We start from the raw sequence: 25,410 nt of genomic DNA, 5'->3' as shown, positions 1-25,410 counted from the left end.
GAATGGTGTCGATCTATACAATTTTCTCTCTTCAAAAGAGGGAATTTGTTCAGTTGGAGGTGTAGAGGTCTGAATTGGAGGATTAAATGAGGGGTTACTTTTGAGGCTGGCTAATGTTTAAACAGATTTCACCTTCCTAAGGCTTTTTGAATATTAATAATTTAGAAGTGAGTGAGCTGGGTGGGAGCTGGGAGCTGTGCTGAACTCCCTCCAACCTGTGCTGTTGGTGTGTGTGTGACAGTCCCACAGACACGCTTTGTCTGTTCAGCCCCACTGTCGACGTTTGGTGTTCCCTTTTCCCAAAGCAGCCAGTTTCCATCCAGCACCCGTGGGACAGGCTGTGTGCAATGACTCTGTGCCGTGCTGTGTCCCAGGCCAGGTACAAGCAGAGCCTGGACCCCACGGTGGACGAGGTGAAGAAGCTGTGCACGTCCCTGCGCCGCAACGCCAAGGAGGAGCGCGTGCTGTTCCACTACAACGGGCACGGCGTGCCCCGGCCCACTGTCAACGGCGAGATCTGGGTCTTCAACAAGGTGGGTCTGCGGCTCAGCACGGCACTGAAGGCTTCTGGTAGAGCACAGCTGGGTTTTGGAGTTGTGGAGTCACAGGCTGCTTTGGGTTGGAGGGACCTCAAAGCCCATCCAGTGCCACCCCTGCCATGGCAGGGACACCTCCCACTGTCCCAGGCTGCTCCAAGCCCCAATGTCCAGCCTGGCCTTGGACATGCCAGGGATCCAGGGGCAGCCACAGCTGCTCTGGGCACCCTGTGCCAGGGCCTGCCCACCCTCACAGGAAGAATTCCTTCCCGATACGTAGCTCTCAGTTTGAACACATTTTCCCATCACTTTTCCAGGTTTGGGACATATTCACAGGTGTTTGGTTCCCAGTTTGCTTCCTTTGTATTCTTGAGGCTGTGTGGCCACACAGGCTGTCCCTGCCCTGTGGGGCACAAGGGGCTTCTCTCCAGTGCACTGAAGTGATAAATTACTGGCACAGAGATGGAAAGGGAACGTTGAAACTCGGAATTGTGCCTGATTTACTGTAGGTTCCTGCCCTGACTCACTGTCCAGTGTGGCCATACCAAGAGAGAATCGAGACAGTCCCAGGGAACTGGTTCATTTGGCATTTTCTGGCCTTTTGCCACATGTTGAGGCTGCAATAACATTTTTCATGTATTTATTGTGAGTGCTGCTGTATTAGTAAGGAGCAATGTTCTAGTTAAGTTACTGTTTCCAGAGAAAATCTCAATGTGGTTTCAAAAAGATAAAAAATCAACATCCCCCAACTTCAGACATGTTTATTCTGGCATTTTAAGGAGCTTCTCTGCAAATTCTGAAGGTCTGCTTTTTTTTTTAAATACCTCTGAGTTGTTCACTAAACAATTGGGGATGAAATGTGCTCACAAGCAGTCTCCAGGTGAGCTGTCTTTGTGTCATGTCCCTGAGGAGGCACAGAGGGGTGGTGGGAGCGGTGCTGGAGCAGGGACTTCTCCTCCAAGCGCAAGCCAGGGAACAAACCGTGCGTCCAGCCCAGCGTGGCAGCTGCATCAAAGCATCACCCTGAGCAAGTGTGCTGCAGAGCTCTGCTTTAACACCCCTTCTTGCTTCAAACCGCCTCATTTACATATCATTAGCAAATGTGATGTTTTATGTGACCCCCCCGGTAGAGTTGGAACATAAAGTTCTTCTGGTTGCAAATACCACAATATTAATCAGAGCTATAATCCAATCTTAGCTGGAGCAAGATGCAGTAGAAATACAAAGGTAAAACAATGCCTGCCCATAAAATGTCAGTGATGAGATGTGTCAGAGCAGGTTTTTTATGTGGAACTTCCTGGGGTTGGAATGTGCTCCACGTGAGTGGTGACCTTAAGAAAGGGCTGTGCTGAGGACGAGCTGTTCGTGCCTCATTCCACCCTGCAGTGATTTGCAGCTCCCTAAACTGCACCCACCTCCCTAAAACTTTGGCTTTTATCAACAATTTTTCCTATTAATTTTAATGAAACGACCCAAACTGTTATATATGGGCAAAGCTGGGTTTGGAAATGCCTTACCCTCCCTACCTTATGTAACACATGGTTTATGATCCCTCCTGTCTTTATCGATGCTGATACGTGTCCTTGAAAATTTGATTTTTGTAAAAAGTTTACTGGTTTTATTACAGCTATTTTAAGTCTCTTGAATTTAAATGAGAGTTACGATCCCATCCATCATCCTGCTGATGTTAATAGGAACATCACAGCTTTTCCTGAGGATTTTGGGCCGAGCTCAGGACTGGAGGAACACCAGGTTGCCCTCTGCCTGCAGCTGAGAAGGATCTTGCTGGCAGCCACTGGGTATTTGGTGGTGACTCTTTGCAGGCAGAGATCTGTGGTTTATATTTTCAGCTCACTTAGTTCAGGATTGGCTCCTCATAGCTGGTTTTAAATGGCTGATTTTTATCCTCTTGCCTCCAGTTATTTGGGGGCGTTAAGATGGAAGACAAGGAACAAGATCCTTCCTATTTACAGAAAAGGAACTGTGGGTACTTCACTCTGTTGAAGGCAGCTTTGTTGGTTTTAATTTTAATGGATAATTTGGAAAGTTGCACAGAAGCTAAAGCTGTAATAAAATTATGAAGCATCTCGTTAGGCTCAGGCGGGGTAGCGCTGATGGGCTGCAGGGGCTTAATTATCCATCCTGATTTATTGATGGGGTTTTCAGTTTAAGATGTTTGATGTTAAATTAAAGACAGCTGCTTTGCATCCTTTATCAGTGTTGCAGAAATTTGGGATAAAATTGGACTATTAAATGCTGCTTGGAGTTGTTAGCATATATCAAAACTCTAAATATCTGATACTGAAAACTCTTGGCAGAGTTTTGGGCTTTTTTTTTTTTAGAGTTGGGTGTTTCAAATAATGCCACAGTAAAATCTGCTTGTCATTTGTGTTGACTTGGGTTCATGCCCTCATTATTGATAGACACTGACTGTATTTGTATTCATTAATAAATTCAATCTAGGTTTTATTTTGGGGTTTCGTTTTGTGGGTGTGTTTTATTACCTCACCCAGTTCGGGTTCTGGTGCTTCTGTGCCCCGCGGTAACAGGAGTGGTGCTTTTCTCCCGGCAGAACTACACCCAGTACATCCCCCTGTCCATCTACGACCTGCAGACCTGGATGGGGAGTCCTTCCATCTTCGTCTACGACTGCTCCAACGCCGGCCTGATTGTCAAGTCCTTCAAGCAATTTGCACTACAGAGAGAGCAGGAGCTGGAGGTGAGAGCTCAGTCTGCACAGCTCTGCTGGGGCTTACTGAACACAAATGAGGTTTAAGCTTGCTTTGCTGTATACACTGAAAAATGTGTTTAAAACCATGTTGGAAGGTAAATTAATTTGCAAATAACTTTGCCACTCCGATCTTTCTGGTTCAGTTTGCTATCCCATTAAACTTGGAATGATTTTTAATACAAGCACTAATTAAATGTTAATGTTAATAGAATCAATTTGGGCCTTAATGGTCTTTTCTGCTGAGATGACTGCTGAGGTGAACAGGACATCATTATTTTGGTTGCAAAACTCTGGTATCTGGGGCTGTTTTGTGCTGTTGAAGTGAATGAGAAAATGTGAAACAACAAAAACCTGATCCACAGAGGGATTGTCCTGGTGGTTCCAGTCCTGCAGAGTGTGGAATGTGTTCCCAATGAAAAGTTGTCTTTGGTTGCAAATGGAATTAGCAATAAATTTATTGAAGCAAGTCTGAAATGCAAAGTGGAAGGGAAGAAGTTGGAATGTTCTGTGCAGCCTCCCCCCTGCTGCCTGCAGCTCACAGGGAGAGGACATTTGTAAAGGTTCACTTCTCACACTTCTAAGACACTGGATTAGAAACCCCAAAACTTCAAGGAAGGAATATTAATTAATCAGGCAAGTGGCTGTCACAAATACAACCTCCAAACAGATGCTAAGTGTCCCTGCCTGCCACTCCTTTCCTTCTGAATTCTGGTTTCTGGAGATGCTTTAGTGGGGACTCTTTGACATGTGGAAATTCCATTGTACTGAAGAAGACAGTCTGGTAGCCTGGGATCTGCAGATCATTTCATTATTCCTTCTTTTCCATAAAATAATTCCACATTTTCTAGCAATAAGAAACTTCCCAAGTCTGTGGCTTGGGAAGAACATCAAACTGCCAGACAGGGATCAATAGAATTGGTAATAGATGCCTTTTGAAGTCAAAGAAACGTGGTCTGAATATCCTTTTCCAAGTTTCCCTATCAGCCTGTGACTTCCACTGGGGTATTTTTGGGGCCTTTATCCTTTGTTTATACGATGCTCTCTTCAGCATTTTGGTTTTGGTTTCTCATTCTGTTCCCAAGCAGGTTGAACAGGTCTCACTTCACCTTCCCTTTCCCTGCTTTCTTCACCAATTTCCTTTTCCCCTTGGCTCATGCTGAGCTCCAGGAGGCCTTGGAGGCTGCTTTGGGAGGGAGCAGCCCCAGGGACTCTGCCGTGAGGCAGATCCACTGCTCCGGTGGAGCTTGTGCAGGAAAACCTCTGCAAGTCTGGCCAAGTGAGAGGGATGGGCACAAGTGATGATGTCAGTCTTTATTTCAACAAACATTAAATTCCATCTTCCCTGGGATTTTTCATCTTGTGGAATATGTGAGGTTACATGGGACAGCTGCTTTAGTACCGCTGCTCTTGCAGCACAGGTTAACACTACCAGTTAATTCGGGTATGAGAATACTTCCAGGGTTATGGGTCAGCTTTTCATTCTGCCCTTAGATTTCATTAACTCCTGGTGCCTGACGGAGGTTCCTGCTCGTGGGGAATTGAAAGCAAAGCCTTGGTAATGGAGAGAGCAGAGTGCTCACGGCATCATGAGAGCGTGGAGGGGAATTCATTTGGAAAATTATAAATTATCCAATTGTACAAATTCATGAAAAGTGAAGCAAAGCTGGAACGGGTGCTCCAGAGGGGCTGCCAGAGTGATCAGGATAATTGTTCCCCTTCTCCCTGCAAGGAGATCAGAGGAGTTTGCTGTTCCCTTAATCTGTCAGGGGGATTCTGATCTTCTGATTCCATATATTGCCCTAATAAAAAAAATGCAAAATGTTGGAAAAAAAATTTGGTGGCTGAAGTTTACTTTGTTTACCTGGCTCAGAAAGGTGCTGGAAAGATTATGTTTTTATTCCCTGAATTATTAGTCTCAAAGATCATATTCATAGTCAAAATCTTAAATAGGAGAATCCCTGTGCGTTTGGAAAAGAGGAATGTTGGTCTATAGGGTATTTTTACTTTATGGACTGAGGTTTGGTCTACAGGGTATTTCTAGAGTGACTTTGGAGTTAGCAGTTGAGTACTGTTAGTTAGATATGAGTTAAAGCTGTGGCTGGTGCTTCCACAGTCACAAAGAGCTCCAAACCCAGAGCTCCAGGGAACACTGGCAGCTCTTCCTGGGTTATTTCCTCACCTTCCCTGACTCCCCGCTGGGGAATTCCCTTGTTCTCCACAGGTGGCTGCCATTAACCCCAACCACCCCCTTGCCCAGATGCCTCTGCCCCCCTCCATGAAGAACTGCATCCAGCTGGCAGCGTGTGAGGCCAACGAGCTGCTGCCCATGATCCCGGACCTGCCTGCCGACCTCTTCACCTCCTGCCTCACCACCCCCATCAAGATCGCGCTGCGCTGGTGAGTGCCAGTCCCTCCTGCACAGCCTGGGGCACCGCAGGGCTTTGGAAATCCAGCAGCTTCACCTGACCCGGAGCTCCCCTGCAGTGCTGAATAGCAGGGTTTGAACTGTGTGCTGGGGACAGTGGCTTATTAATGAGAGCTAGAAAGGTGAAAATATTGTTATCTTCTACTTACTGCATTTCAGTGTCCAGCTCAGTACCTAGGTTTGCTCAGATTAAGGGATTTACTGTTCTGGGAATTAAATATCTGCTTCCCCAGAGAGCAGGAATGGTACACAGTGCAGTGCAACTTTCTGTAAACTGTCCTTTGCACAAATCACATTCCAAATATTGCGGTTGCTGTAAATAATGCAGGAGCTTTAAACAGTGCTGAAGTGAGAGGCAGGGAGTGATAAACCATGGAAAGATGTTCTGGAATGACAGACCGAGTTAATTAGGCAGAAAGTTAGAGAAGGCTGCTCCAGAGAGCAGGAGCTTTCCAAGAGCAGTGTTCTACCCAACACCAGGGACCTGTGCCTGGGGAGGAGTCTGGAGCCCCCAGAGCTCGGAGGGTCCATTCCTAGGGGCTCTTCCAGCTGCTCCTCTCAAGTTCGTGCCTCATCCAGAATGGAAAAACTTCGGGGCATTTGTTGGATGGGGTTTGAACAGGCAGAAGCCCACAGACACTGCAGGAGGTGGTGAGAAATTGTCACCACAGCTCCAAGAGTTACTCACTGCCCTTTGGAGATATTTGTAATAAATTACAATTCTTTAAACTCTTTCTGTTTCACATTAGCAGCAAACTGAGTGAGTTCTTTGGCCAGGCTCTGGTTTGGGTATGTGAGTTCTGTAAGAGAGGTTTTTTGGTGGGTTTTGTTTGTTAGATGTGCTAAGAAAGGTTTTTTTTGGATACTGTGATCTGTTCAGGAATTTTCTGTTCCTCATCTCCATGGGAACATGGCTGAGGGGGTGAGCAGGGCAGGTTCTCCACAGGCTACACCTGCATGAGAGATTCTCCGAGTTGTGTCTCGGGGTGTTTGACAGGAAAGGTGTTTGTAAAACTGCTCAGGAGAAGGGTTTAAACACCTCAACCTCAGCTGGCTAATGCTGGAAGGTGCCATGGGAACTCCTGGACAGTGAAGAATTCCCTCCCACCTCCAATCCAATGATTGTGTGGTGTTCAGTCTCAGAAATGTTATTCTGATGAAGGTTATGCTCCTTCTGTGTTCCCAGTTGATTGGCATTATCGCAGGTGTGGGTTTATCCATGCAATCCTGTAAATAGTAAGTGCTGCTGTGGATCATTGGTTTTCACTGATGTTAATAAACACAACAAATGCAAAACCAGACCCTTTGCTGCATTCTAAGAGTTTGAGCCAAGCTGTGTGTTGATGTCCTAAAGCTGGGAACCAAAAGTAAACACGGATACCTTTGCCATTAAAACCTCCCTTTTCCTTCATCTCAGCCCTTTTCCTAGAGCTGACCCAGAACCCTGTGGAACTGCTTTTGAAATATGACATTTGTGCAGCTCCAGCCTGGCACTCTAATGAGGTTTCATATATGGAATTTATGGGCAAATGAAGGTTTGAATAAACATTTATCCATCCCATTTTGTTCTGGAGGACAGAATCCCTCATCAATTGGGGCTGCAGCTGTAGCCACTTCTGTCTAATTTCAGGGGAAGTAAAATTGATGCTGGGAAGAGAAGCACAGGTCAGCCAAGCCCTTGGGATGTGGGGCATGGAACTCCTGATGCCAGCCTGCAATTCCGGGAGCCTGGAGTGTGACTTGGCTGTGTGCACGCTGATTGTCCTTGTGTGTAGTGACTGCTGTGAGCTGACGTGTTCCAAATAGATCCTGTAGCTATATAAAGCTCTGTGCGAGGCAAATTGGGAGCTAAGCTGGATTGTTAATCCTGGCGGATCGCGCTGTCGGGAGGCGGGCGCGGCCGGGGAGGAAACGGGCAGCGCTCGGGGTGTTTGGGGCCCTGTTTTACGCAGATCCCGGTGGCTCACGGTGTCCAAGGCACGGGCAGCTCCACTGGAAGCTCAGGGTGACTCGTGTGCCTGCCTTTCCATCGCTCCTGGGAGGTGCAGACCGGCTGCAGCCACACAGCCGGAGTTCCGCGGGTCTGGCAAAGGCTGCGCTGGCCTGAGCTGACTTCAGGGCCTTGTGGCTTGGAGCTGTGAAGTCCCATCCATAAAGAGGGGTAGGGATCCTGAAAAGTGCTGGAAAACCCCCAAACGGCAAGGAACAAAGCACTGGGGAGCTGCTCAGCCTCGGGAGTTAGAGTTGTGCAGTTTGTTCTCCAGAAGGCCCGGCCAGCACTGGGAGGGCACAGGAAAGGACTGGAGCTGTGGCTGCTGATGTTCTGTTTAAAGTGTTTTGTGGGCTTTTTCCCTAATGTATTTATTTTGCATTTCTGCTTGAGATTTTGAGGTTAACTCAAATCCAGTGCTCTGCCCCACATTGGTTTAAACAAACTACACTGAGTTTCAAAATATTCCCGTGATACTGAGCACCATTTCCTGCATTTCTGGGTTTGGGTTGGGAGGACCCTAAAGCCCATCCAGTGCCACCCCCTGCCATGTGCAGGGACACCTTCTGCTATCCCAGGGTGCTCCAAGCCCCAGTGTCCAGCCTGGCCTGGGACACTTCCAGGGACACCCTTCTTTAGAGGCAGCAGATGTCACCGTGCAGAGCTGTGCTGCTCTCCTCAGAAGGGTTAAACTCTGCAGCCTCATCCCAGGCACCCGGCTCTGCCAGGCTGAGTCTGCCTGTGGCTGTTTAGGAGGGCATTTCCCTGCGTGGTTCCGTAATGCACTGTCGTAAGAATTTTATATTCCAGCAGATTGCACAGGGATCCCACTGCAGGTTCCTGGGTTCTTTCTGGCTGCTTTTTACGCTGGATGACGCACACGTCAGGAAAGCAGCCTGGGGACCGTGAGCTTTCCAGAGCCTGTCCCACTCCTGGGCTCCCATGGATGCCCTTCAGGCAGGGGATGCCACTGGAAAACTGGAGTGGTCCTCAAGATTTCAGAAATGAGCTCTGCATGTCTTGTCTTTAATAAGTAATTGTTCTCTCCTTTACCTGGGGAAAAACCTTCTGGACATGGATAATGTGCCTCTGGTGAGGAGAGATGTGGGAGATGGGATTGTTGAGCAGTGGAGCCCTTCTGGTCCCACAGAACTGGGCAGTGTTGGGGCAGATGTCAGCTGAGGTTACACTGAGGGGTAAATTCCTCCTTAAACAGCAGAGAGTGGATTCCTGAGGGACTGGGGACACGGGCTGGGAATGCGGCGCTGTCGGAGGAAGTCATTGCAGGTTGGATTTGCTGGGTTTCCATCCCGGAGCTGTGTTCCCACTGCTGCCCTGTGTTCCCAGGAGGGTTGGAGGAGGGAGGCAGCGCTCGGAATCCGGCCGGCAGCGTCCCCCCTTCCCACACGCTCCCGGCTTTAGCAGCTTTGGGGATTTTCCAGGCGCTGCTGACAGGGCTCGGCGATTTCCAGGGCTGCTGTTCCTGGAGTAGTGGGATTTGTAAGGCTGAGGAAATGGAGTCAGCGGTTTTTTTAATTAAATAACGGAGGTGTCTGAACCTGACGCATTCCTCCCGTTCCCTGCCTTCTCCCGTTCCCTGCCTTCTCCCTTCCCTGCCTGCAGTGCCAGATCTCTCAGGGACGCCTGGCCAACGCTGATCATTATTCCTGCAGCGTAATCCTCCCCGGCTCTGCTGCTCCCAGGAGGCTGTGCTGGATGCCTGGGAGCCCTTTTCCCCCGCTGTGTGTTGGAACACTTGTCACCCTGACAGTTACAATGGCCCAGTTTTGGCACCTGACAATTGAAATCGCCACAGAATCACGAGGGTGACAAATGCTGAGGGCCTCGTTTGGCTCTGATCATGCCATGCCCAAGTTTCCTACCCAAACACCATTTGAAAGCAGAAACAGTGCAATAAAGAGCCCTCCTTCTGCATCCTCTCCACAGAGCCTTGTCATTAAACACTCAATTAGTGTGTTCTATTTTACTGTCTCTCCCCAGGTTCTGCATGCAGAAGAGTGTCAGGCTGGTGCCAGGAGTCACATTGGATTTAATAGAGAAGTAAGTCAAATTTTGTATGTATTGGGGTGTCCTGAAAGGGGTTAGGAGAGCAGAAGTCTGGATAAGAAGTGTAAATTCTTAATTTGAAAGTGTTCCCAGACTTCCCTGGTATTTGGTGAGGTGCTGCATGGTGTGGGGAACTGGAGCTACCGGTGGCACCTTATCAGTAATGGGGTGAGATCACATCAGCTCCAATTCCCTGTGCAATTTGTGCATGTTTTCAGTCAGCTGAGGTTCAAAAAGCCCCTCAGTGCTGCCAGCCCTTCCACACAGGTGTGTTGGGCCAGCCAGGTTCATCAGCAGTGTTAAGGTTTTTAATTATGCTAATTTTAGATGGGAAAAAATTATCTCCTCTCAGCTGGGGAGGGTAAGAGATAGTTTGTATAAAGCTGTCTTTCAGCGATACTCATTGGGCCAAAATGAAAAAAAGTACAGCTTACAACTGACAGAGCAGAGGCAGACCCTGTCTCTCAGAGGTGTCAGAGTGGTTTTCAGGGAAAGGATTCAACACTGGGCGTTGCTTTCTTTGAAGGCTCTGGGGAAAATGTGCTGGGGTTTGGGTTTCTTGTGGCCTCGAGGAGATGGGAAGCAGGAAGGAAGCCTTCCTGGGGCTGACCTCGCTGTGCCTGAGTGCCAGAGGTGTGCACAGATTTGGGGATGAGGAGGAGACTGAGGCCACCTCAGGCTGCTGCAGAAACAATGGCTGTGGTATGTTAATTGATTAACGATTGCTCCAAGAGCATCTCTAATCAAAGAGTGGTGAGGTCGCTGAAGGTCTGAGCCAGGCAGCTCAGCCTGAGCCTCACAGCACTTGGATGTGCTGCTGAGTGTTAAATCCTCCTTGAACAAAGGTTTCCTGGCAGAAATAGGTTTTTGTTCAGTGCTCTTGGTCTGTGCTGTGCCACAGCACACGTGTGTGTGTGTGTGTGTGTTACAGGCTTCTTCAGGGGAAGGGTGCCAGCAGCAGCTTCCTGTGGATATCAAATATTTAAACCCCATCGTCTTAAGCTGCTCCTTATATCAATTATAGAAAACACAGATTTTTATTACAGTCTCGAGATAGACCTGGAATAATTCCTGGATTGCCTATGTGTATATTGTAATTTCTAATTCAGTTGTCTTTAAAATTGGGGAAGGAGTTTCTATTGCAATTAAGCTGCAGACTTTGAGGCTAAATGAAGCTGCACCTTCTCCAGAGGGCTCCGATTTCCAATTATCCGGGCTCAGCCCACGTCCTGGTGAGGGAACGTGTGGTGGATCCTGATGTGCATTTACATCACAGATCTTCTGAGATAAAGCCAAAACAATCCCTTAGCTTAGAAATAAAGATCTTTGCTGGAGCCAGACAGCGAAGTATAAAGGAATTTTGGTGGAGTATTGGGAATTTGGGAACTTCTGGCTGCCACCTCGTGAGACCTTTTGTTGGCAGCATCTCTGGCCATGTTACTCCTGCCTTGGGGGGACTTTTCTGTTTGATCCCAAGGCTTCAAGTCATCTGTGCTGGAGGTGTGGCTGCTGAGTGGTGTGAACTGGGCTTTGTTCTGCTTTTTAAAAAGTTTGGGAAAAACCCTAAGGAATGGTTTATGGGAATAAACCTGTGGTAGTGGGAATACAAAACTGGGTGCCAAGAATCGGGAATGTACAAGGATGCTTTAACCTCTGTTGCTGCATTGGGCTCCCTCTCCCAAAATCCCACTCTCAGGGGACCAGGAATGGTGCATGGCATTCCTGGGACCTTTAACTTGGGCCCATTGTGCAGAAGGAGGGAATTCTAAACAAAAATCCCACGAGAAGGGGAAAACAAAAAAAGCCTCGAGAGCTGTTCCTGCTTCTGGTGGGGCCTCTTGGAAGAGATCCTGTGACAGTCTGAGGAAATGGCTGTGTCTGGGCCCCCAGCTCAGTGTCACTGCCCCTGGGGAGGAGCCTGCTCCCTCTGGCCCCTCGCTGTCGGGGCTGGTGACAAAGGACCCCTCTGAATGCCACGACGTGGGGAAGGTCCTGGTGGGGCTGATCTGGAGCAGAGCCTGCTCCAGGCTGTCGTGCACCAGCACCACATCCATAAAAGTCACCAGAAATAACAAATGTGAGACTGAAATTAATGTTTGTTTCCACTTGAAGCATTATCAAATGTCAGGGGTTGGAAATTGCTAATGTTTTCATGTCTGTTGGGTGTTGATGGGTGATGGTTCAGTCGGAGCCAGTTTAAAGATGGAGGAAGAAAAAGAAAATCCCAAGAGATCAGACAGCAAAAGTGATGGAACTGGAGAAACTGTAGGAATTAATCTGTAACAAATCCTTTGGTGCCCTCTCTTTCAGGATGGAAGGTTGGAGCGCAGGTGAGCAGCTGATTGGGAGCATAATTCATTTCCCCAGGTGATCCCAGTATCAAATACCATCTACTCCAGTCCCTTCCAGTGATTTCCTCTGCCAGGCTGTCCTGCTGCCTGTTGTGGCCAAGGGGCTCAGGGGACATCACTGGCACTGGCCTGGGGGGACCAGGAGCTGCAGGTTGGGGTGAGTGGGGCTGAGTAAGTGTCCCTTTGGCACTTCCACCTCAAAATTTAACACAAACAGCAGCTCTTGGCTGACTTTTTGAAGTCAAGCACACGGTCTCAGAGGATTTTGTTGTGTCAAAGTCACTGGAAGTGATGATTGGTTTGCAAAAGTCAGGAGGACAAAAGGTGTCCCCACGTGGTGATGATCTGACTGGGTTTGGGGTTAAATAAAATTATTGTTGCTCTGTAAGCAGACAAGGCCAAATGCTTGTTGAGGTTCCCTTTGCAACAAGGTGCAACATTGCTGCTGAAGTACCCAACCTGCCTGGTGCAGCCAGAGCTGCTGCAATTGCAGCTTGGCAGAGCCCACCAAGGTTCCTAACTAATGGAGAAAGGCATTGGGTTACAGGAACAGAGCTGGTGTTTGCAGCAGGATCAGACAGGGCCGACCCTAGTGCCTCTTGGACAAGTGACTGATGGTGGTGGGAGGCAGAGTGACACTTGTGCTGTGCAGGACCTCCCTGCAGCAGCGCTGGGGCCACATCCTGGAGGTGTCTTTGCAGATACTTAATCAAGCCTGTGCTAGTCCAAACTCAGAAATACTGCAGCCTTTTTAAAATTTAATATTTATTATTTATAGTGGAAGACGATAATTCATGTTTTGCCTTTGCACCTGGGTTAGGCAGCTTCCAGCCCCTTGATTTTCTTCTAGAAAACTCAGTGGAAGATGTCAGAGGTGATTTCTGTGTCTCAGTGGGTGCTCCTGGCCCCGGTGTCACGGGGCTGCTGTGCCCCAGCGCCCTGGAACCTCCTGCAGCGCTGCTGGAGCTGAGGCAGCGCCGGGCCCTGCAGGATGGGATCGTGAGGAGTTCCCTTCTGTGCTCACTCAGGTTTGCTGTGCTGGAGTGGCTCCTTTGTCACCTCTGTCACGGGGTCTCAGGCAGTGCAGGCACAGCCTGTTGTGAATGCAGAGCGGGGATCCTGCTCCCAGGGATGGTTTTCATGGCAACGCTGCGCTCACGTCCTCGCTCCGGAGCTGCCGCTGCAGCTCCTCCAGCCCTTTGTCGTCCTCAGACTTGGCCAAGGTTTCACAGCCTGGGCACGGCACACCTGGATCAGCCCCGGGTTTGGTGGTGGGCACACGTCTCTGAGCACAGGAGCTGTGTGGGTCCTGTCTGCCCAGCTCTTGCCGGGTCAGGAGGTTTCACACAGAACCACTCAGGTTGGAAGAGACCTCCAAGATCGAGTCCAAGCTGTGCCCCATCCCCACCTTGCCACCAGCCCAGAGCACTGAGTGCCACATCCAGGCCTTCCTTGGCCACCTCCAGGGATGGGCACTCCAAACCTGCCCAGGCCGCCCCTTCCAGTGCCTGACCACCCTTTCCATGAAGAAACTCCTCCTGCTGACTAAAAACTGCTGTGAAAGTTGCCAGCACGTGGTGTGAGCTGAGTGTCTGGCTTACTGGGGAAGCTCAGCAAGGATCCCTTTGGTTCCCAAGTAAGCCCCCTCTGGCTTGGGAGCTGTGCTCTGCTGCAGAGGGTGTTCTGCAATGCAAATATTGACGGGGAATCCTCACCAGAGCCTCTGTGGCCTCGTGTTCCCTGCGCGCGCTCCGGGGGATCCATTAGCAAACACTGCTTCGGAGATGTGTATTTTTCCTCTGATACCAAGACAGACAGGAATTTTTTATAAGATGTTAATTTCTAGCTGGTTTAGAACTGTATTTATACAGGAGAATGTGCTGCCTCTGAACCTGCACAGGAATGGTGCTGCTGCATGTGTCACAGAGTGAGTGGCCATAGAAAGGCTTCCTGTGTTGGTCCTGATACTTCTAATATTTAAAAACTTGTCACAGAAAGGAAATTGGGTTAAATTAGGATTAAATCCATAGGATGTCTCAGGTTGGTGCATGTTTCTGAAACTTCCTCATGCTATTGCTGATACTTTCTCATGAGGAGAAGAGCAGTGCTCAGGGGTGCCAGGCTGTATATTTTATATTGTGTGTCTGATTATTAACAAGGCAGCCCAGGCCTCGGTTTGTTGGGTGGGTTTTTTCCTTCTTTTTTCCTTGTCTTTGTTTTTATGAGGAACAAATAAACATTCAAAAGTGTGTTTAGAGAAGCTGATCAGGATGGAGGCAGGAGCTGAGGAGAGTGAAGAGCTGCTCACAGCCCTTGTCTTCCTTGAGGGATGGGGTGTGTTGATCCTGGGTCTCAGGCTGTCACCTGGGCTCTTCCATCACTGGAATCAGGTCGCCTAATGGTCCTCTGGTTTGTTCTCATGTGAGAAGTTTGTTCAGCTTCAGGATGAAAACAATTTGAAGGACTTTTTTCAGTGTACAAAAACAAGACGCTGGGCTCTGGAGAGCCTGGTGGAACAATGCTGTTCCTCCTTCACTGAATGTGCTTCAGCCAGGCTGTTGGCTCAGGGGTGTTGGTACTGAGAGTAACAAATGTGAACCCCAGAGGGGACCATTGGTTTGTCCTCTCTGACCCTGTGCATGTCTCAGACTGCAGAATGTCCTCAGACTGCTCCTCAGAGGAGTCACGCAGCTCCTGCTCCTCTGAGCTGGCTGTGCCTCGACCCTCGGGGAGATGAGGGTTGAATCACTTCTCTTTCTTCTAGTGGTGAAGTGCTCTTCTTTCTTTCTTCCTCCATTTGTGAGAAGTATTTGTTGTCACCAAGATTTCTCTCTTCTAGGTGTTTATCCCAATGTAAACGTTGTTCCTTGCTGGGGTGAATAGAATGACCTTAAATCTCTTGTTCTGTTGCACTGATTCAGTTTTCAAAGCTTTTTCTGCATCCTTCATGTTCTGTATCTCCTGGTTTTATGCTGCTTAAATGAATGCCAAAGTGGGAATACTTGGCAGAACATTCTAGTTCCAGTCTCAGCATACGAGGCCCAATCCCCTCTGCCCACTGCTCCTTGTGGTGTGGATCCATGCCCAGTTCCCTGTCCATAACCATCCCTGAATGCCCAGGACTCTCCCAGCTAAACTGGTGTTTCTCTGGAGTGTGTTGGCTGTTGTTCCTGTATTTACCCCTTGAAGAGTCTCCACGTGACATGGAAATGTTACAGCAAAGAGTCCCTTTCTCTCCAGATCTCGCTCCAAAGCCTCAGAGCTGTGCATGTGTGTATCCCAGAACAACGGGGGGTTTATTAAGGGTTTTATTTCCCCCACTTGTAGGATTCCTGGGAGGCTGAATGACAGGAGAACTCCCCTGGGAGAGCTGAACTGGATCTTCACAGCCATCACAGACACCATCGCCTGGAACGTCCTGCCCAGAGGTGAGGCTGGGGCAGGGGAGGGGCATGAGGAGTCAGATCAATGAGACACTGCAATGAGGAGAAAATTAAACCCTGCAACTGGAAGAACAGATCAGGATGGATCTGAAAGCTAGTTTGTTTTTTATTTGTTCTTTTTCCCAGAGTGTTGCAGAGACCTGATCATTAGAACCCAGAAAGGGTTTTTCTGTGCTAACACAATTGTCGTAGCTTGAATAATTCTCTTTCTTACTATATTTGCACAGAGCAATCTGTTTTCTTCCAGCCTTGGTTAGTAACATGAATAAAGGCTTTTTCTTTCCTCTTTGCTGGTAAGGCAGTTTTGTTTCCCATGAGTAACTTCATCCCTCATTTCTCTACCCCTGTTCTGCTCTGAATTGCTACTTCTGGAGCACAAGCAGCCAAATTTGTAAACAGTTCTCCAACCCTGCTCTTCCTAATGCTCACACAGCATCAATTCTTCTCTGCCCTGTAGAAGAGAGCACATTTGCTATCGTTTAGGATTCATTTTGGCTTCTCATAAGCACACCAAACTGCCACTTAACAGATGGATAGTTCTTGATTGAACAGTACACAGAGGTCCTGTTCTCCCTCAGTAATTTTCCGAAAACGTAGTCAGGCTGAGCTGAAATGAAACACCAAAAGGGGGATTTGATCCAGAAAAGGCAAAGAAGAACCCAAGGTAGAAAGTGTTTAATTGTGCTAACGTAGAATGGAGTAGCTGTGGTGCTTTGAGGGAGCTCTGAAGGCAGAACTTCCCTTTCGTGGTTGTCATCATGTCCCTGCAGAACTGCTGGAGATTCCTTGCTACTGGAACGAAGTGTTAGCATGGTTTTACATCTTAAACCCTTTTTGCATATTACCTGCGGTGCTGAAACGTGCATGTAGTGACTCCTGCAATCTCTTGGCAGATCTTTTCCAGAAGCTCTTCCGGCAGGACCTGCTCGTGGCCAGTTTGTTCCGTAACTTCCTCCTGGCAGAGAGGATCATGAGGTCCTACAACTGCACCCCCGTGAGCAGCCCCCGGCTGCCCCCCACGTACATGCACGCCATGTGGTGAGTGCTGGGCTCTGGGAGCCTCCAGGGCTGGCGCTGCTCGGGGTTACTTGGGATATTGGGAAGGAATTCCCCCTGGGAGGGTGGGCAGGCCCTGGCACAGGGTGCCCAGAGCAGCTGGGGCTGCCCCTGGATCCCTGGAAGTGTCCAAGGCCAGGCTGGACATTGGGGCTTGGAGCACTTTGGGATAGTGGGAGGTGTCCCTGCCCCTGGCAGGGGTGACACTTCAGGGTGCCTTCCAACCCAAAGCATTCCATGATTCCACTTAAATCTCTGCAGCGCTTCCCTGGTTCAGTCAGTGGATCAGGAGTGGAACAGCTTGTGGCAGCCTAATACCCATCTCCAAAGCTGCTTCTGCTCTGGGCATTCATAATTATCCTGTAATTCTGTGGTGCAGAAGCTTCAGTCCAGCCCTGCCATCTTTCACTCCAAATACCAAAGAGATGGGTCATCTGCTGCCTTTATTTTCCCAAAGTGAAGCTGCTCCCCTGGGATTGTGCAGGGTGGGAAGAGCCGAGGCCTGAGGGAAAGGTCCTTAACTTGTGCTGCTGAAGTAGAAGGAATTCCTGCTGTAGAGTTCCTCTACTTTTACTGTTGCTTTTAAGATGATTAATGGAAATGGAGGTGGCACAGTTATCAAAAAGCTCTTAAATGTAGTTCTGCCTATCGAACCAATGTCCCATGAACAATTATAGTAAAAATAATAATAATAATAACAGTAATAACAAAAATGCTGGCTTTTATTTTCTTACTCATTGTGATTAATAGAGCAGCACCAAACTGGGCCAAGTGCAGAGTGGTGCAGTGGCACTGAGGGGGCTCCTGGGGGACAGAACTGAGCCTTGCTGCAGGCTGAGGGAGTGACAGGTAAAGGCAGCTGAGGGGGCTCAACCTGCCTGCATTTCCAGAAGCCTTTTAGTAGGTTTCTTCCATAAAAATGTGGAGGAAGGCAAATGCAGAGGGTGATGATGAATGAATGTAGCACTGACAGCAGCACTGAGGAGCTCAGATTCTCGGAGCAGCCTGGGACAGTGGGAGGTGTCCCTGCCCGTCGCAGGGGGTGGGATGAGATGAGCTTTAAGGTCCCTTCCAACCCAAGCATTCCATGATTCCATGGTGTGGTTTCTGTAGGGGCTGGAGCCAGGCTGGCATCAGGGAGCCCCAGGAGCCTTTGCAGGTGCAGGCAGACACTGAGAAGGCATTTGCTGGTACCACAAAGCTGCTTTAATTGTTGAAAATCCTGGAGGAAATTGGGGGGCCTTTGGCTGGGCTTGGCAGCAGTTGGGCAGCTGAACAATCTGAATGCTGCAAACAATGTATCTGAGTGCTTTGGGTCAGCAGCTTCTGAGGAAAAGCGCTTCAGTCATTTGTGAATGGGATGAGCTGTGCTCTTGGTGTCACCTGAGGGGCTGGGACACTTGGAAGGGCAGAGCAGGAAAAGCCACCCGAGCACCTGTGGTGACTCTGAGCTGCTGCTGGATGTGGCAGAGCTCCAGCCATCAGCTGCAGTTTGCAAGTGCAGGAGGGTAGGACACAGTGTTGCAGGAGTTTCAAAATTAAACCAGTAAATTTCTGGAGTTATTTATAGCTTGCTTTTTGTCAGCATATTAAAAATCTATATTTTCTGTTCCTTATAGGGATGTAATTCATTCTTATTGCCAGCCTATTAAAAGCCTGTGTTTCTGGTTTCCTATGGGAATATGATTTGACTTGGAGCTGGTGTTGCCATCCATGGGTTGAACCACAGGAATGAAACTGGGAGCTCCTGGATCCCATTTTTTATTTCTCTCAGACTTTTATTTCTCTCAGACTCTCAGTGCAATGGGGTCTAGAAACACATTTTCTTTGCTCCTATTGTGGTTCTGGAGCAGAATGGTGCTGGAAATTCCTTTGGGAAGCTGCGGGATGGTGCTGGAGACACCTTCGTGAAGCCCCTCAGAGCAGAGCACGTTGGTGCTGCTTTTTAGGATTTACCGGAAGAACTTCCTTGAGAACAGTCACACAAAGGGCTCTTTTCCTTGTCAATCCCAAACACTGGTGAAGTAGAGAGCAAGGGAGCAGGGAATTGACACACTTTATTCAGTGCCCTCCAAAAAACGTGCAGTTTGCAGCAAATCCAGCAAAGGGGAAAATTCCACTTTTGTCCGAGGTGGCTCAGTGCGTTATTAGGAACTTTTAGAAAGGACGGATTTAGAAACTAATTTAGGGCTCGTTTAAAAATTTTCTAAAAATAATCACTTGTCTATCACCTTTTCACTCAGGAATTTTCTAATGGATCCCTGATCTGAAACCTGCCGACCCATTTTACAGTTTGGATGAGCTCAGTGTTGAGATGAGGGCAGGGGAGTTGGCCACAGGGTGCTGGAAAGGATGAAATTCCAGCCAGGGGCTTGTGGGGATCCCGTGGAACCAAGGCCTGTGGCTCTGGGGGGGGGGGCTGATCCAGCAGAGTTTTCTGGTGGGTGTTTTATCCAGACTTTTCCCAGAGTTTTGATCCCCAGGCAGTGTTTTGGGGAGCAAGTCTGGCTGCCATCACAAGGGGTGAACGGGATGGGAGTGACACTGCAAACAGTCATTTGAGCATTGATTTTTACCTCCTGAATGGTTCCCACTGCCCCTTTGGGCACGAAATCCCCCTCTGCTCTGTCTCCTTCACCTACCCCTGTCCCTGCCTGGGGAGTTTTCCCCAGGTCACACTGGGGTGGCTCCTGAGTTGGGGATGTGGCACAGGTGTAACAGGTGCTGAGGCTGCTCTGCCTTTGGCTTTAGCTCTCTTGAAAACAGCTTTTTCAAGTGTTATCTTTTCAAGTTGGTGTTCTGGCCAATTCATTTGGGAGATCACAGTATCCTTTCTAGCCGGAACTTGAGGAAAAGTGAGAATTCCCATTTTTGGAGGGAATATTTGACCCACGGGCTGTCAGTCCTTTCCCTTCCCCAAGAAGGGCAGTGTGCTTTGGAGTCAGGAGAGCTGATCTCTGGGGCTGTGCCCTCTTGGACAGAATCTGACATGTTATTTCTGGTTTTCCTACTTTTATTGGCTTTCTTGAATTTTCCCTGCTCAGCCCCTTCCCGTGGGGCACAGGCTGCCTGTGTTTGTGTGGTGCCTCTCACTGCAGGGTCTTGGCTGCTGCAGGCAGTACTCTAGTACAGGATTAATATTAACATTAATATTAATATCCATTGATTGGCTGGCTGTGCTGTTCAGCTCGGGTCGCTCTGTCTATTGTGCATGAGAACAGAGCTCTGTCAGCACCTTGATCTCTGCTGTGATGGATTAGGGTTTATGCATTACTGCTGTTGCCAGCTGCTTTTATTCACGGCCTTTGAAAAGACCTAATAATGTGTTTGGAAATATTTCCTGACACAGGTCATATATTAAACCCCAAGTACCTTAATTATGCTTTGGAAGAGCTACAGCCCATCCCTAATAGGAACACCGTGGTGTGTTTGCAGGCCATGAAATTCGGGTTGAAAGGAGTCATAATGTACTGCAAATACAGCGAGCTGGAGATTCTGGCTGAAAACAAAACCATAATGCAGCAACCCAATTCCAGGTGGAGCAGCACGGGAGGGTGCAGGATGGATCGGGGCTGCTCAGCCATCCCTCAGGGAAACGAGGCTCGTGGAGCTGTGCCGAAACACTCGGCGGCTCTGCAAGAAGAAAGTGATTGTTTGAAGAGGTATTTGGGGCTGTTTGACGTTTGAAGGATTAGATTAGTTCAGATTACACTGTAACCAGATATTTTTTGTGTCTATGTGTTAGTCTTAACATCTCCAAGTCCCATTATCGGACTACGGAGACTTTGATGTAGGATGGAAATAGCAAAGCCTGTGCTCTAAGTTGTGGCTGGAGCAGGGGGATGTGCTGGGAGAAGAAAAGGATTTCAGACTTGTTCCAAATATTCATAGCAATAACTGGTTTTTAAAAATAGCTGTGTCTGAGCAGCTTCCCAGCTGTGCCCAAAGCAGCTTAGGGAGGTGACGGGATCACTGCGACACAGGTGGGATCTGGGCTGGGATCTGGGGTTCAATCACACCAGGGCATGGCTGGCCCTGGACTGGCAGAACAAATGTGGGGTGTCTTGTCCAACAGACTTGAGGGGCTCGGAAATATTTAATGGCTCCAGAGATGAGGCTCAGAAGGAGGAGCTGCCCCGAGCCCCAGGACTGCACGTGGCCTCAGCCTCCCTTCAGCTGCCCCTCCAGGCAGGAACACTCCTGTTCCCTGGTACCTGTGTGGTGCCAGGTAATGCCCACCATTCCAAGGGGAGAAGAGAACGCTGAAAGACGTCAAGAATACATTATTAACAACGGGACGTGAGCGTTAAAAGCATTAGACATTGAGTCAGCCCCGAAAATCTGAGCGTAAGAAAATCAGCCTCCATGAGCTGCCAGCTAATGGGTACCCGTGGGTGCAGACAGACACAGGCTCTAACTGTGCTGAGTTTCTGCTCTCAGTGTTTCTGGGGGTTTCCATTGCCTGGCAGTTCGTGGGTTTGGGCAATAAACCAGTCCCTGAGCAGGGCTGGGACTCTGCCTTCTGTTCTTTGCTTGAAGTCCAAACTTTGCAGCACCTCTGGGAAACAAAGAGGCAGCTGATGAGTTCATGTTAAATTATTAAACATTTAAACAGTCCTAGTGTAGTGAAGGGGTATTGGACTGAGCTGGGGTTCCCTCCACAGACCATTCCTGTTGTGGTGCTGCCTTGGCTTTGGGATAAGCAAAATCACTTACTTTAACTGAGCCAATCTTCCTGCTAAGGAGAGATTTTAACTTTGTGCCTACAGAGCAATTAGCTCAAGGTGGTATTAAAAAACCCCCTCTTTAACACCTTCTTTCATAGCATAACTCAGTTGAAGCACTGGGGTGTTTCACAGGGTTGTCACCCTGTCAGGGTGGAGGGCCTGGAGTTCCTGGGAGAGAGCAGTGAGGAGGGAAGACGGAATGCTGAGCCCTTTTTGTCCCAAATGCAGTGAAAACAAGCCTTGCAGAGCACTTGGCAGACAGCAGTCTCTGCCGAGGGGGTGCACTGATCTCTGGCTTGGCTTTCACAAATCACTTGTGGGATGCAGCACCTCCCATCCTGGTTCCCTGCTGCTCCCAAATTTATCTCTTGTTTGTGTGATAGGAGTCCAGGCAGCACATCCACCGTGTGCCCACCTTTCCCATTCCCTGTGGGATATTAGAGCTGTCAGTCATTGCTCCTCCTCCCCCCAGCCATCACTGTCACCAGCACTGTGGCAGTGTTCTCCCTTCTCTTCCTCTCCCCACCCTCCGGGGTTTAGTCCTTTCCCATTCACTTGTGGCTTGGTTTGAATCTTGTAATTATTGTAACATGTGTTTAATGCCATTGTCTGTTCAGCCAGCCCAGTGAGTTCCCTGTGTGCAACCTGGGTGTAACCCTGAGGCTCTGAGGAGGGAGCAGCTGTTCCAGTGGTTGGAAATGGAGAATTTTTACTTTGGGCAAACCTGTTTGTTGGTGTCCCATTGGCTGGGAGGATTTGTGTTTTCTGCAGACAGAGCAGAAGCAGCATGCTGGGTGGTTTGGAAGGGCTGGAGAGTCGTTTCAGGGCTGGTTTGGAGTTGGTGGAGAAGCATTTGAAGTATTTGACTTGAGCAGAGTCTCTTCCACCAGTTGACATTAATCAACAGCCCTTGAAAGGTTGAGTAGGTTTGTGTTGAGAAGGCTGGCAGAGGTTTGAATGGCTCAAGTAACGTTGGCAGAGGTTTGAATGGTTTGAGTAACGCTGGCTGTGTGGCTCCACTGGTTTCCAACAGCCTGTTGTTAGAAGCATAAAAAAGTGATTTTATTTTAATCTACTCAAATCTCTTTTCAAATTTTTTGTTTGTTCTTTCTGATAACACTTAAACCCTTTGAGATCTGACCTCGCAGGGCTGCTTTGGGCATTTTTGTAGCAGTATTACTGCTGCTTACCTAAAATTACTGTGACGAGCTCAGCATCTTCTCCGTGTGCTGCTGCAGTGAGTGACCCTCAGAATCCTTTTGTGATCAGAGCAGTTGTCTCTGATCTCTAAACCATTTTCCTTCTGTGTAGTAAAACTTACCTCAAAGGCCCAAATGTGGGTTGACATTCTCCAGTGCTGCAGAAAATTTCTTCAGGTGTTTTTCCCATTCCTCCCTGAAAACAGGGAATATCAAGCACTTCTAAGCCAGTCAGACAACACTGTCCACATGCTTGTGTGGTCAGAATTTCAATTTCCCTTGCTATTCCTTATGGATAACTTGTTAATGCCTTCTCTTTCCTCTCTCCCCTCCCTGCAGGCAAGCCTGGGACCTTGCTGTTGACATTTGCCTTTCCCAGTTACCCACAATTATTGAGGAAGGAACTGCCTTCAGGGTAAGTTGGGGAGTGTCCTCAAACGTGGGCCAGGTTTCATCCATTCTCTGACACCTCAGTTCAGCTCATCACTTCTGCTGGTACAGTTTAAGGGTTTATGTTTTTGAAGAATTGTAAATGTTTGGCACAGGTTGCCTGGAGAAGCTGTGGCTGCCCCATCCCTGGAAGTTGGACACTGGGGCTTGGAGCAGCCTGGGACAGTGGGAGGTGTCCCTGCCATGGCAGGGGTGGCACAGGGTGAGCTTTAAGGTCCCTCCAACCCAAACCAGTGTGGAATTCTGTGATTCTCCCTTAGAGGAACAGACAGAAATCAAGTTCAAATTCTTCCCTGCTGCATGATCCAGCCCACACGAGGGGGTGAGCAGGAAACTGCTGCCAGTAAAAGCAGTGCCTCAGACCTGACTCGGAACATTCCACAGTGCTCAAACCTGACCAGGTGTTGTTACTCAAAAGGTCCCAACATGCAGCACGATTTTTGAAATTAAAGGCCTAAGTGTGAAAATTATCTCCTTATTGGAGTTATTTTCAAATACAAAATAGAGTTTGATGGTATGTCCAGAGAGTTCTCTTAAGCTCAGTGCCGTTAATTGGAGTCACTGGGGGTTTTCTCTGCTTTATTTAATCTCAGAGAGCAGAAAAGTAAAATTTTTAATATATTTACCTTAAATTCCTTTATTCAGAGTAGATTTTTCTTGATACTCCTTTGATATTTCATGAAGTGAAAACTTTAAATAATAATTACTGTATAAGCTCAGGTCCCTGTTCCACCCTGATGTCTCTCTAATTTTCAGTGACATTTTTGCAGTTTATTTGTGTTACCCAACTTCAAAAGTTTTCTGGCTGTAATTGCAGGTTGTCTCCAAAGCCCTGAGTGCAGGAGGAGAACTGTGGGCTCCTGCCAGGCTGGGGGTTGATCAGGATGCCCTGAGGCCTTTATCCTCCCACCCCTTGCCTTCCTCACTCTGTGCTCTGGTTTAGAACATGAAAAATACGTTTTTTCTTCTCCTGGCTTACGTTCATTTTTACTTTCAGTCTCTAACAATATCATTGGAGGCCTTTTTATTAGTGTTAACCCTCAGCTGGGCATTCTCTGTCAAGTGAGCTGAAATTCAGGAGATTTCTGAGTGTTTTGGGGTGGGAAGAGGCACAGACTTACTGGGGATCAGACAGGAGGTCAGCAAAGACGAGTGGTCATTCTCAGCTGGAGATCGATTCAGGGTAGGCTGGGAACAATTTACAAGCTGGTTTTCAAGCCTGACAAATGTGGTTTATTGTGTGTTTTGGCTGGAATGGAGGCAGGTTGAGCCATCAGTGTGCAGCTGGGGCTGGGAGCCAGAGTGCGGCGAGATTCCAGCCTGGTGGGAGGTTGGCTGGTGCTGGCCAGGGAGCAGGGAAGGGAAGGGGAGAAGGGGACAGTCCCTGTGGCCACTGCCAGCCTGTTCCTCCCTGCCTGGCAGGGCTGGGCTGGGTGTCAGGGCTGGGAACACCTGGATGAGGCACAGGGAGCTGCTGGGGGCTGGCAGTGCAGCCTGCCCTGGGTGCAGCCCTGGGCTGCCCTCTCAGGGCTGGTGTGTGTCAGCAGCACATCACAAAGCACTCCTGGATATTCCCAGGGTGTTCTTGCCTGCTCAGACCTGGAAAATCCAATAACCTGGTGGAGAAGGGCCTGGGGGCTCTCAGTGCTCATACAGGGATGGGTTTGGGCTGGTTTTCTCTCCCTCCTCTGTCTCTTCCCTCCCTCCTTCCCCATTGACTTCTGTTTCTCTGGGGATTCCTGCCTGGAAGCCGCTGTGTGCTTTGGTCAGTGCATTCTCACCTCGAGCTTGTACCACGTCCTCAGAGTGATGGATGACATGGGGAATTTATTTTCATTGCTCTTGGATTGTGTCTCTGGACTGGGCAGAGGCAGCTCCGAGTGCTGCCACGGGAGCGGAATGGCCTCTGCAGAGCAGATAAATCCAGTGCTGCTCCATCTGCTGCTCCTGGGGACAGAGCAGCTTCCCTAAGACCTTTCATGGTCACTTTTCCTGTTTCTCTACTCTTTCCTTCTCCTTTTTTCCTAGCACATTTAAAGGTACATGTGTCTGCTCAGTCTTTGGGAAGTTTTTCTGCATTTAGAAAACCCCAAGCAAACAGGCATCAGTTACAAATCACGGCTTTAGGAAACAGTGAAGTCCATAGGTGTCAAAACTCTTGGCTTCACTCCTTGTTGGTTAACCCATGCCTGCATTCCCACTTTGCTCCTCCAGCACAGCCCCTTCTTCGCCGAGCAGCTCACGGCCTTCCAGGTGTGGCTGACCATGGGCGTGGAGAACCGCAACCCCCCGGAGCAGTTGCCCATCGTCCTGCAGGTGAGTCCTGGGGCTGGGGGTCCCTGTCCGTGCCAGGGGTGTCCCTGTCCATGCCAGGGGTGTCCCTGCCCGTGCCAGGGCTGTCTGTGTATCTCCCTGCCCGTGCCAGGGGTGTCTCT

The 25,410-nt window shown here is 48.9% G+C and overlaps 1 protein-coding gene across 4 annotated transcripts in view; it reads left to right on the top strand.

Moving 5' to 3' along the window:
- RPTOR (regulatory associated protein of MTOR complex 1) overlaps positions 1 to 25,410 on the top strand; it is a 102,392-nt gene that overhangs the window by 27,588 nt on the left and 49,394 nt on the right. For all 4 annotated transcript variants that reach the window (XM_042025565.1, XM_042025564.1, XM_042025568.1 and 1 more), the window contains exons 4-11: positions 375 to 533; positions 3,109 to 3,255; positions 5,489 to 5,664; positions 9,684 to 9,743; positions 15,428 to 15,528; positions 16,437 to 16,581; positions 22,865 to 22,940; positions 25,190 to 25,291. In XM_042025565.1, the coding sequence (XP_041881499.1) occupies positions 375 to 533; positions 3,109 to 3,255; positions 5,489 to 5,664; positions 9,684 to 9,743; positions 15,428 to 15,528; positions 16,437 to 16,581; positions 22,865 to 22,940; positions 25,190 to 25,291 (966 nt within the window). The remainder of the gene's footprint in view (positions 1 to 374; positions 534 to 3,108; positions 3,256 to 5,488; positions 5,665 to 9,683; positions 9,744 to 15,427; positions 15,529 to 16,436; positions 16,582 to 22,864; positions 22,941 to 25,189; positions 25,292 to 25,410) is intronic.

This window comes from Corvus kubaryi, unplaced genomic scaffold (assembly GCF_017639235.1).
Source record: "Corvus kubaryi isolate FWS band 111438036 unplaced genomic scaffold, C.kubaryi_AGA036_p1.0 37272, whole genome shotgun sequence".
In the NCBI taxonomy this organism is placed as follows: domain Eukaryota; kingdom Metazoa; phylum Chordata; class Aves; order Passeriformes; family Corvidae; genus Corvus; species Corvus kubaryi.
Note: the sequence above shows the minus strand (reverse complement) of the source record. Positions and strands in the feature narration are given on the sequence as shown.